At 39.0% G+C, this 13615-nt stretch overlaps 1 protein-coding gene across 1 annotated transcript in view; it reads left to right on the top strand.

Annotated features, from left to right (window-relative positions):
- LOC126416626 (sodium-dependent noradrenaline transporter-like) overlaps positions 1-13615 on the top strand; it is a 387224-nt gene that overhangs the window by 328983 nt on the left and 44626 nt on the right. Inside the window, exon 8 of the mRNA XM_050084387.1 lies at positions 11883-11995. Coding sequence (XP_049940344.1) covers positions 11883-11995 — 113 coding nt within the window. The remainder of the gene's footprint in view (positions 1-11882; positions 11996-13615) is intronic.

The raw sequence follows: 13615 nt of genomic DNA on the forward strand, positions 1-13615 counted from the left end.
CAACTGTACAATACTATGATTGCCTGGATCAATAAAATACAATACAATACAACAAGCAGATACTTTCTTCCTGAAAGCTATAGAAGTGGATTAACATAACAGTAGTTAAATCAGAAATTTGAACAGAACTAATAAAATTTTATTGAAGTGAAAAACGTGAAAATACTTACAAGAAAATGTTCAAATGGCTCTGAGCACTATGGGACTTAACTGCTGAGGTCATCAGTCCCCTAGAACTTAGAACTAGTTAAACCTAACTAACCTAAGGACATCACACACATCCATGCCCGAGACAGGATTCGAACCTGCGACCATAGTGGTCGCGTGGTTCCACGCTGTAGCACCTAGAACCGCTCGGCCACTCTGGCCAGCAAAAATACTTACATTTTTTGACAAACTTATTAATCACCTCATGAGAAATCAGCACCTTGATCTCAGAAAGAAGACAGAACTTGCAGATAGCCCCCTGCCACAACAGGAGTCATGGACCTGTGCCTGCCCGGGTGTTCCTGCTGTTAATTTCCAAAACCATCCATCGATCCAGATTTAGCTTTTGCATTATTTCCTTATGTAATGGTACTGGGTCTGCCAAGTCAATTTTACGATAATAATGTGATAGTGCTGTACCTCACTGAGGTATGTTGGGTAGCAACGAGCATCACTGACACCAGTACTGGCCAGGAAGACTGCTTCTGTCCCAGAACAGCATGTACGGGAACAGTGGGTTGCATTCCGCCAGTACTGTGGCCAACATAGAACCATTCAGTGTCAACATTCTTTATCCTGTACGAGAGGCCAATGTTTGTGTCCCAGCGGCTGCTTGGTCCTTGGGGTAGTGACATCGTATTTCAGCATAACAGCAGCAGCGCAGGTGGCCACACGGTGGTTTGCGTATCAGGCTACCACAGAAAAATAGCAATGGCTAGTGAAATGGCCTTGCTGACACGAGGATGACATTAACCCAACAGTTAGCAAGCTTATTCTGAACTACTTGCACCTCCAAACAGTAGATACCTGGCGCTGAATCCAAAACCCTTGGAGTAGATTGGTGTGTCAGACAATGACATCCTAGAAGTGTCCTTCACTGTACAGCACTAGCTCAAGACACAGAACCATCAGGTCTAGCTGGCAGCTCATAGACCAGTGGCTAAGCTGATGGTGCAGCTTGGTGAGGTTGAAGCTCCTCGTCCCCACATTGGACCATCAGCTGGCAAGGAGACTGTCACAGCATCGACTACAGTTGGCAAGCCAGGAAGAAATGCAGCTCATGGCAGAGCACAGAGCATTTATAGTCACCCTTGCCAACTATGTCGTGACAGGCACCCACCTGCCATCAGGTTGTTGCAGAAGCACAGCACTGTGTCACAGCATGTGGAAGCCCAGCCCACTGCTATGGCAGACTGTGGATTGCAGAATGCTAAGCCAGTGTTATTTTAGCACCTAGTAGCAGGATTTCATAGACAACTGGCCAGCTCAGACCCTCAGCTGCTTGCAAAGTCTGACCCTCAGCTGGTGCCACAACCCTTAAGTTACTTAAAGCAAATGCCAAGGTGAATCCTTGGAAAAGGACAGTTCATTTCCTACCACATTCTTCTTTACTCTGAGGTTGTGTCCCATCTCTAATGATCTCATCATCGAGCCTGATCTTCATTTTCGTCTACTATCGCAACTTAAGATGTCATCAAAAATCTTCCTGGTTTGAACACCAAACACAGTGTTTCTCTTTTATTCCTTCTATAATTTCTCTTGAAAAAATTTGTTTGCTTCAAATTGATAACTATACTGTCTGACAAAAACTGAAGCACCCAGAAGGGTAGGAGCAAATTAAATGAAACTTCACATTGTGAAAGAGTATGTGATGTTATTTCAGTGATAACAAAATTGAATCAAATTTACAAAAGAACTGGGCAGTATGGGACCACTTATCAATATGACATTGCACCCCTTCTAATGTGGATGTATGCATTGAATCATTTGGTAACGGTGTCCTAAAGCTGTTATATCCTCTCATGAGGTAAGATGGCCCACAGCTCTTGTAACTGGTCCTGGATATCGGCACCGGGATGGCGCTGACATCCAAACTGGTACCACACATGTTCTAGCAGGGTCAGATCTGGGCCATGGGAGTACCGCAACATCATGCAGACAGTTCATAGAGACTTGTGTCATGTGTGCATGGGAATTATCCTTCTGAAATATGGCACCACCATACTGTTACATGAGAGGATGTCTGTGACATACCATTGTGCTATCAGAGTTCCCTCAATCACTACCAGCTGTGTCATGAAGTCATACTCAATTTTTCTGTGCACTGTGCCACCAGGAGCAACATCACTGTGCTTCTCCAAAATATTGGATGTATAGTCTCTCTCCAGATCACCACCATACTTCCCAACAATGGTCATCCAGGATAGTGTGAAACAGCAATTCAGCTCTGAACACAATACAATGCCATTCTTCATCGGTGCATTCATCGCAGTCATGGCACCCCTCCAAACACAGCTATTTGTGTTGTGGTGTTAACGGCAGCCTATGTGTGGGACGGTAGTTCTCTAACCAGGTTGCTGCTAGTCTCTGATCACTTGCGCAGAATGTCACAAAATGTTGCAGTGAGTCCATTACTTTTCTCAGATGGCAGGCACAAAACTGAAGGGGTTATGATGTGTTTGGTGCACAGTACGATGACCATTTCTTGTGATGGTTGAATGTGGTCGACTGGAACTTTGACGACAAATATTCCTGTGCTTAGTTTCTCATGCAGTCCAATATTGGCCCATAGTCACATCCAAATGTCCTACAAATCCTAGTCAACTGGAGATCCACAGTGAGGCCCCCTTCAAATTCTGTCATGTGCTGTGCTGTCTCAGACATGCAGCATCTCCTTGTCCCTCACAGCATTCACTCAACATCTCACACTGGGCCCTGCACCCTAACATGTCCTGGTAACAGCACTGACCAAGAAACCATTCTTTTTCACTTTGGTGACCATTATACAACAGCAGAAAATGTCATCTCTAACCATCTACATACCCACTGATAGTGTGCATATGTACAAAGTTACATTGACATCCGACCATGTCTTCTGAATGATTCACTTTTTTGTCATGCGGTGTATGGTACATTCATGTAATTCAATCATAAACAGTGAGCATGATGAAAGTTATGAACTTATACCAAGTGAAAAACGTTATCTAGAAGAATGGTGGTGTGCATCTAAGACAAACTGAGGGAAGACAGGACAACGCGTAACTCACCAGTTTTGTACATCTCATAAGTCTCAGAGAATATCTTCTTTGACTAGCTTCTTCTCAGTGATTATTATAAACTTTAAACAACTTGACATGACTGTCCACAATCCAGTTGAGATGGACTTTAACTTCATTTATATTTATTGTTTATAAACACTTCATAGGACCAGCTTGCTTGTCATGAACTGTTCCAATTTATCATCAGGGTCAGTAAGCCACATTAGCCTAGCAAACATTATAACAAGTGGCATAACAAATAAATAAGTTGTCTTAAATAGAAGTTTATATATTTACTCCTGGGCACAGACTGACTGATACTTAACATAACAGCATAAAGACTGATGGACATAAAAGTTTCTGTAATAAGTTACAGATAATGTCTGAGTAAATGGACTTTCACATTTTGACTGTCAGTCACTGATTGACTAATATGTAACATTATAGTTTTCAGGCTGATTACAAAATGCATACTGACTGGCTTTGTGCACTGCATCTCTATATAGATGTGCCTGTTATTAAAGTGACAAAATAGTAAAGTACTAACCTATTACATTTTAGATATTAAAAAGAAAAAGTAAAATGTACAAAAATAAATTAGTAAGTGAAGTTATCCTGATTAACTATTAAAAATCAAAGAAGACCAAAAAGTTCGTAAAGCGTGTAGTGGGGTCAGGATGGCCCTGAGTGTTGTTGGCCTTGTTATAGGCCACAATGTTCGTGCAGGACTGAAGAGAGGGCAGCAAATACAATGAACCCACTCCTCAGCTGTTGAGGAATCATATAGGAAGTGAGAATAACAAATTTATTTTACAGAATGCATACAGCAGCTGATGGCATTGTCTCAATTGTGTGTGATGTCTTCAGGCAGCCAAGCCCATGTCCGCACAACACTGGTGGTGTGCTGGTTGTGCATGGATGTTAGCAGTTGCAGTCACTTGCATCAGCAACCTTATGGTAAAAGCAGTGTCAGTGGCTGATGTAAAGCATAAGGAGTGGATGGGCCAAACAACAACAGCCAGTGACAGTAGGTCAGGAGCATGGTACTCTGGTGTGGTCAGTGAACCAAGGACCTGTGGGCTGCATCCTGGAGTCAAATGAAGTTAGCTGGCAGTAGCTTCCTAGCTTGAAGGCACCAGTTTAACTCCCAGCAGCATTGACATTAGATGTAGCTCATAGACCCACTGCTTTCAGAGGCACCATCTAGTAGTAGTTGAGGCTGGATGACTCTCGTCATGGCAGTGACTGGCATGGAGTACTTCTCAGGATAGGTTGTGGTCAACGACAGGTACTGAGCAGCCATAGAAAGTGGTATTTACGGACACGCAACCCTTTTCTGTTACAATTTGATGTCACTTTTGATCGTGTAAACTGTGGAAACAGTGCAGTGCCAGGCCCAGGTGTGGTGTAATCCAAGTCACTATTGTGGAAGTCTGGCCCTCATACCATGCCCCAACATCAGCAGCAGGGCTAAACATGTGCTAACCTGCTCACTTTTGTGTGTGAATGCAGACTTTAATCATATCACCTCAGCAAATTTACAGCTTTTGGCAGCAGAATGTGGTGGCAGCTTTCTGACTTTCCTAGCTGCAAGTTATGACTGCCAGTTTGGAAAGGAAGAGGCTTAGTGTGTCACATCCATATTTAGATGTGATAAAATAGTGAAATTGTAACCTACAACAGTTTAGATAAATCAAGCAATGGAAAGTCCAGGATGAAATGTAACAATATTATGAAAAGGAAAGTTACTACTCACCATAGAATGGAGATAGATGACACACACACACACACACACACACACACACACACACACACACACATGACTGCAGCCTCTGGCAGCTGAAGCCACACTGATTGTCACCAAAGAAAGTGGTATTTATGGACACATTCAGTGTGGCTTCAGCTGCCAGAGGCTGCAGTCATTTATTTTATTTATTTTTTTATTTGTTTATTTGGTCCTGTTGATTACATATTATACAGCCAGTGTACAAGTAATATAGGACAAGTCAATTGATGCAATTACAGTAGTACATTAACATTTATACATCACATTGCACAGTCATTGGTTTATTTTACAAGAACAATTACTTGCATGCAGCATTAAAGCCTGCATTATGCCAAAAACATTTTAACTGATTGTTTAAAATAGTAGACTAAGTGACAGTGCATATTTTTATGCTACTGACATATATAAGCAAGTAAATTTTCTTCATGGTCATGGTTTGAATGAATACAAGTTTTAACTGCATTCCTTAAGAAGAGGTTTAAGTGAATGCTCAAGAGAGTGGGATACATGGGAGTTCACATTTTCTCGTAATGACGTAGATAAATTTACATTTTATCACCACAATTTCAGTTAAACTAAAAGTAACATCATCACACTTTATCTTTAAGGGAGTGCTTTTCTTAGGCAGTTTCCCCCACTCTTGTACATCATAACTCTAAGTATCCATTCATTTTAGAGAAAGTTTGTTCGATGAGGAATAATTTTAGTTTTTTTTTTTTTTTTTGAAAACCTTTACATTATTTATTTCGTTTTTTATATTGATGGGGAGCTTATTGAAGACCTTTATACCTGACTCAGTAACTCCCCTATGTACTTTAGTGAGAGTTGCAGAGCCTTGATGAAAATTTTTCACCTGTCTTGTGTCATGGTTGTGGATGTCACAATTTTTCTGAAACAGTTCCCTGTTGTTGGCTACAAATAACATCAGTGAGTATATATACTGACCTGTGATGGTAAGTATCCTGAGAGATCCGAAGAGACCTCTGCACGATATCCCATTAGGGACCCCACATATTAGCCTCACTGCTCGTTTTTGTATTCTGGAGACTTTTTCAACACTTGAAGCATTTCTCCAGAAGATTATGCCATAAGAGAGAACAGAATGGAAATATGCAAAATATGACAACAACATTATTTCTCTGTCCACTAACTGATGGAGAGCTCTTAGTGCAAAGCATGATGAGCTAAGTTTCTTGACCAGCTGATCAATTTGTTCTTTCCGTCTTAGGTGACTGTCTATCTGGATACCTAGGAATTTTGTATGTGTGGTGTCATTAATTTTGTGACTGTTAACATGTATTTCAGGAGCTTTATTTTTTTTATTTTTTGTTGTTAATTGTGATTGGTAGATCATTAATGTAGATCAGGAAAATTAATGGCCCAAGAATTGAGCCCTGTGTGAGTTGTGTTCGTGTGTGTGTGCGTGTCTATTTTCAACAAAGGCCTTGTTGGCTGAAATCTTATACTGTGACAGTCTTTTTGTTGTGCCTATCTGTGACTCAGCATCTTTGCTATATGATGAGTAGCAACTTTCCTTTTCATGATATTGTTACATTTTAGATAAAGACAGAAAAAGGAAAATATAAAAAAAATAAAAGAGGCAGCAAATTTATCTTGAACTATTAATAGCTCAGTCAACAAAGGCCAAAAATGGTCAAATGAGGAAAAAAAAAATTCATGAAGTCCCAACTTTTTTACAGTGCTAATAGGGAGGGCCATGAAAAATATATTAAAAATTCTTCCCAGTGGCAGGTAAGTGGGGTCATGGGCAATGATTAAGAGTGCATTTTTGCATTTTCTGGGAATATCTCGAGAACTACAGCCTCTAGCTAAAACATTTCATAGTACAAAACTAAACTAAAGCAGGCCTACAGATCTCCATTAAAAACTACAGTCTGTGGCAAACATCAAGGCAGCTCCTAGATGTATGATGACAGAAAGATGGAAAATTCAAAAGGTGGAGAGATTTAAATACCTGGGAGAATGGATAGCAACTGGGCTGACAGAAAAGGAACCAAATGAAGCACCAATAAACAAAATGAAGTTAGCACATGAACTAACTGTGAATGTCTGCAATAAGAAGAATATTTCAGTGAATACAAAACTGAAGCATTTCCAGACAGTGATTCACCCTGAAGCCTTACATGCAACAGAAACTCTTAACCTAGTAAGAACTGGAGTACTTAAGAGACTAGAAGTGGTGGAACAAAAGGTTCTCAGGATCATATTGAGACCTAGAAGAGCATTCGGGAGGACGACGGTTCAATCCCGCGTCCGGCCATCCTGATTTAGGTTTTCCGTGATTTCCCTAAATCGCTCCAGGCAAATGCCGGGATAGTTCCTTTCAAAGGGCACGGCCGACTTCCTTCCCCGTCCTTCCCTAATCCGATGAGACCGATGACCTCACCGTCTGGTCTCCTTCCCCGAAACAACCAACCAACCAACCAACCTAGAAGAGCAGAACGTGGTGAATTTAGAAGATGAGTGAAGCAAGTAAGAACTATATACCAAGATAGAGAGAATCTCAGACATCATCAGAAAAGGAAGGAGTGTTTTCTTTGGAGAAATCCTTAGAATTGATCAGGGGAGATTAAGTCAGCAAATAATATCAAAGTATGCTGGATATAAGAGGTACAATGGGATCTGGAAGTGCCTTCTCATTTGTTCTGATCTTTTTTGTCATTCATCATCTGTAAATATCCTTTTCATTTAATTTTGTTTGTCTATTTTCGGTTAAAATCTTATTTTTATGTTTTTCAGTTTCTTTAAATTTTCATATTTGTTTTAATGGTATAAAATTAGGTTTATTGTTAAATGTCTGTGCTTCACCTAAGTACAGTAGAGCTGTATTAATCCTTTCACGGGCTGTGGGAGATATAGTTCACACCAATGGTATTCGTTTACTGCATTCATGGAAATACATGTTCCCACTTCCATACGCTCCTGGCCCCTAGTGGTAGTCTGCTGCACTAGCTCTGGTTTCTGTTTGTTGCTAAACATAGCTTTTAGTGCTGTGGGAAGTATATGTCCCACCAAATAATGGTGTTCCCAGGGTTCTTGGGAAGTATGCTTACCACCAAAAGTCGTTTCTGAAAGGGGCTCAGGAAATATATATACCACAATGTCTTTTGTGGTCCTTGGGAAGCATACTTACCACAAATGTCGAGGTACCACAATGCTTCTGGGAGTACGTCTTACCACCGCTGTATTTGCCTCACATCTTGTGGTAGTACACTGTACATGTATGAAAACTGCTACAACAATCAGTTTGTGTGGATTGCGGGATCACTACTGTTGTCAGAAGAGTTTGCTTCACTTCTCAAGTATATGTCTGTATCACTATTATCAGCTCATAGCTTTACTGTTTTTACATTGTGGTAAGTAAATTTTAATATTGGTGGCAAATATAATTGGAATATCATATTATAACTTATTGTTCACCTCACAATCTTTCTTTGCTTTTCATAGCAAAAATGTCAAAGAAGCATGCCTATACTAAGAAATACACACCAGAAGAAGCATTGGAGTTGCTATTTTCGCTACCTAGCGATCCTGAGGATCCTGAAATAGAATGTGATGAAGCATCAGAAGATGAATTTGTTTCAGACGTTGATCCGTGTTTGGTTCCACAACCTAATATCAATAACAGTGCAAACAATTCTTGCTCCATGGATGTCGATATTTCTAGTGACAGTACCATAAGTGCAGGAGAGCCATTGGCAGAAGAGGAATGGTCCGATGACACTCCTGTTTTCGACTTTCTTCGCGTTGGTACAAAAGGAGAACCAGTTGTCAACCACCCATTGACAAAACACAGCACTGAGAGAGACTACTTCCTTTCTTTATTTACCAATGAGATGCTGGAGTATGTGGTTCAGCAGACAAATCTGTATGCAGAGCAACAGAAACAAAAACGGCAATCTGGTCAGATTGTAAGTGAGTCAACAAATAACTGGACAAATTTATCTGTAGAGGAGTTACAGGCCTGGATGGGTGTGGTTGTGTTGCCAAGTGTAGTGCACTACTGGAGTTCAGAACCTGCCTTAGGTCAGTCTTACATATCGAAACCTATGACATGCAAACCTTTCAAAAAGATATGTGAAACTATTCACATAAATGACAACAGGCTGAATTCTCCAAGAGGGCATCCAAACCACAATAAACTTCACAAGGTCAGACCTCTTATAACCTCTCTGAACAACACAATTCATAAGTTATTAAGGTATTGGCTGTGGATGAAAGCATGTTACCTTTCAAGGGACAGTCTTCGCTCAAACAGTATATGCCTCTCAAGCCAGAAAAACGAGGATACAAGGTATGGTGTTTAGCAGATTCAAAGACTGGCTATGTCATAAAATTTGATATTTACACAGGAAAATCAAATGATGGATGTACAGAAAATTTTCTGGGAGAGCGTGTAGTCATTAGCCTCACCCAAGACCTGAAATATAGTAACAGTTTAGTAGCGTTTGACCACTTCTTCACCACAGTGAATCTAATGCAAAAGCTTTTGAGCAATAGAATCTACTCTATAGGGACTGTCAGAGCAAACTGGAAAGGGCTTCCTTCAATGATGAAAGATAAATGTACCTTGGAAAGAAGAGAATTTCAGTTTTAATGCAAACGTGGCATTGCAGCTATAAAATGGATGGACAACAAATCTGTCACTATTTTGACAACTTCAGACAATCCTAGAGACACCACACTTGTCTCAAGAAAGAATAAGGATAGCACAGCCAGCATGGTTATGTGTCCCACAGCTGTGGCAACATACAATATCATAATTGGAGGTGTAGATCACTTTGATCAACTTAGAGAACATTATGCAGTAGGTCGACATTCTCGTAAGTGGTGGCATTGGATTCTCTATTTCCTATTAGACATGGCAGTTGTAAGTGCCTTTATATTGCACAAAACTAATAAAGGACAAGAGGAATTTGGTGATCAATTGAACTTACGATTACGACTCACAAAACAATTGACAGATGGCTTTATATCCCGCACAAAAAAGGACGTCCAGTGAGCATTCTAACCAAGAAGAACACCGTACCAGATCATGTTCAACTGGCAAAAGCAGGCGATCATATGCCTGTTTTAGAAACAACCTACAGATGGTGCCGAAAGTGTTCAACAAAAGCTTGTGACAAGAGAACAAAATATGTATGCTGCTCCTGCAACGTACCCCTGTGTATCAAACCATGCTTCCGTCAGTTTCATGGTTCCAAAATAAAAAGAAAATGTAACAATCATTTGAACATTTTGTTGAAAAAGAATTATTACTTGTAAATTTGTAATGTGAATGTTTTTGAAATAAAGTAAAATAAAAAGAAATCACTATCTTCTTAAAAAAATTTTACATGTAGTGCCAACATGTTACAGCTTATAAAATGGAAATGGGATATCTTCTTCCCACCAAAGTGTAAAGCTCACAAGTGGGAAATCGGTTTACCACTGAAAATGTAAGGTTTAAAAAAGTGCTGTGGTGATATATTTACCACCATAACTTATAGACCTAAATCACAAAAATAAAATTATCAAAAAATAAAATATAATAAATTGATCACAATTCTAATTTGATGCAAAAAAAAATTAGCTTCACTGGGTCGCCACAAAAAATGCGGCCGTTAAAGTGTTAAGGGATAAATTATGTTCTAGGTATGTGATGAGTTGCAGGGGGAAGTAGTGGAGGGTAGAAAGATGAGGGAAGGCCAGTCACCAGAATGTGGTCCGGCAGTTCCCTCATTTTTGTGTGTGTACACTGAAAAGTAAGCAGATTGAGTTCCTACTCTCTTGACCCCAATACATCACAAGAAGCAACTACACACTGTTTCACAAGGTTATATTGGTACCGACACATCTGCAGTGTATCTTTAAATCACTATTGATGCAGTGCACAGACACTCCTGAGGGAGAGTTTATTTCCACAAAATCACTAATAGTACATGGGATACTTAAGTCAGTTACTAATAAAACCAATGCAAGAAACCAATAAGTACAGAATCTACGTAAATTTCCACACATTGTTCTCCTAGATGGGAAATTGATTTTTAGCCATCATGTATGGCAGTTGCAGTGCTCTTCTGTGTAAGGCCACTTCCCCACCAAAAGTACTGCTAGCTCTTCAGTTTATAGACATTTCTAGACAGATATACCTCCCTGACATTTCCTGTCCAGTTCTCTTGTTTGAATATACAGAATAACTTATCTATTGCTTGTGTTTATATAGTGGAGTTATATTCAGTTTATTGTCCTTATTTGTGGTTATTAAATGAATTTTAATCCAAATTAGGTTCCTTTAAATTATGGTTAAGAAGTATTTAATTCATGACAGCAATGTTGTCAATGACTTATATGGTGTTGGTTATAAAAGGGATACAGAGATTGGTAAATGCAAGTTACTTGAGAAAAGATGGGAAAACTGAAGGTTCCAGGAACAAAAAATACCACTTTTTTATACATCTTCCAGAAAAGAATACTACAGAGCTGATTCAAAAGATTTCTGAGAGAAACTCTTTTAGAGGAACAGCCTTCAGCTGTTAAAAGTTCAGTGTCAGATGGAATCCCAAGTCTGCATTCAGCTCAAGCAAAGTTTGATTTTAAAACAAACTGTCTCTTGTGTGCAGAAGCTGTTGACAATGAATTTCATGATAATCATAAGAAGAAAACTCAACAAGAGCTGAAGCTGCTTTTACTGAAAAATAGCAAAGATTATTTTTTATTCTAATGTTGTAATTGTGGATACAATTGCTTCTAATTTATTTGCAGCATAAAACATACACATCTGATAATAACTGCATTTTTCATTTTATGTAAAATTGTACCAACCTCACTGACAGGCTTTTATGTTTCAGGACCTGGGCTGGTCTTCCAAGTGTACCCAGAGGCAGTGGCGACTTTGCCAGGCTCTCATTTCTGGTCCATGCTGTTTTTCTTCATGCTCATCATGCTGGGGCTTGACAGTGCGGTATGTGTGAGCTAAGACAAGCATCTGGCAGTATACTATCAATGTACATTGGGATGTACCCTGTGTCATGCGCTTGACGGTGGTTTGCAGTGTATATGTGTAGATGCCGAATTTAAACCCTCCAACCAAGTCTCCATCGTTCGTAGACATCATCCACAAATAATCACAAACTTTTGTCAATAAATATAATTCTTCAAAAAACCATTATTAATCAGTGAAATTACCTAGAGCTTCAGGCTTTAGAGCTATAGTTCCCTTGTCAACATGCTGCATAAGAGAATCTTTTACAAAAACATAAAGATATATAATGTCTTACCAGTTCTTATTAAGTATGTTAACTGTGACCCAGCTAAATGCAAAGGCACTCAAATGTTATCTACTGTAAAAGTCCTTGTGCTGCCAACAGTACTTTTTCCACAGTGTAAAATACTGTAGTGATCTGTATGATGCAAAATAAAGATCTGTGAGTGATACAAAAATAATAGCTGACCACCTTCTGTATTTCATCAGAATGTTACATATTGCAAATGCTAGTAATATGCTCATATCATAGGTCCATGAGACTCAAAATGAAATATTAATAATAATAAATAATAATAATAGTAACAGGTTAATTTTTGGCAGAGTCTTGTGAGATGGCTATAAAACAGATAGAAACACTAAAAGAATGTGCAGAGAAAGTCGGCCTGCAGATATCATTTGAAAAGAGACAGTGTTTACAACAACAAATTTAGAAATTTTCAAATTACAAACCTAATATGAAGAAATTAACAGAGTATCACACTTCAAATATCTAGGAGAAATTATTTCTGAAAAGTATGCACAACAAGAAAGAATACAAAAAGCTCATAAAGGTTTAGGATTAGTGCAAAACCTCTATAATAAAAAAATGATTACCTTTAAATGCCAAAATTAGATATTACAAAACACTAGTTAAACCATCAACATTATATGCCAGCGAAACCTTGGCACTAAACAGGAAAACTGATATAGAAAATATAAAGAAAAATGAAGGAAAAATAATTAGGAAAATTGTGGTACCTAGATGGACTGAGAATGGATATAGACTGCAGAAAATGTCCATAATTGAAGAATATTCTAACACAGAGAGAGGCATGAGGAAAAGACACCTCAAATTCTATATTTTTCTTTTCACTTTTCCATTTAAGTTTCTTACAACAACAATAATTACTTTTGAGACAGAACCGAATATTCACCACCTTCTGAAGTAATGTCTTAACATCAAAGTAGCAATATTAATAAATCCATAAATCTCTGCTAAACTTCAGACACAAGCCAATAATAGCCATTCCATGGTGCTGCACTGAAATAAGGAGAAACAAAACTAATACAGTGCAGTTTCTACATCTACATCCACACAGATACTCCGTAAGCCACCATACGGTGTATGACTGAGTGTATCCTGTACCACTGCTAGTCATTTCCATTCCTGTTCCACTCACAAATAGAGCAAGGTAGAAACAACTGTCTATATGCCTCCACATGAGCCTAATTTCTTGTATCTCGTCTTTTTGGTTCTTACGTGCAACATTTGTTGGTGGCAGTAGAATCATTCAGCAGTCAGTTTCAAATGCCTGTTCTCTAAATTTTCTCAGTAGT

The sequence above is a fragment of the Schistocerca serialis genome, chromosome 8, assembly GCF_023864345.2.
Source record: "Schistocerca serialis cubense isolate TAMUIC-IGC-003099 chromosome 8, iqSchSeri2.2, whole genome shotgun sequence".
Classification (NCBI taxonomy): domain Eukaryota; kingdom Metazoa; phylum Arthropoda; class Insecta; order Orthoptera; family Acrididae; genus Schistocerca; species Schistocerca serialis.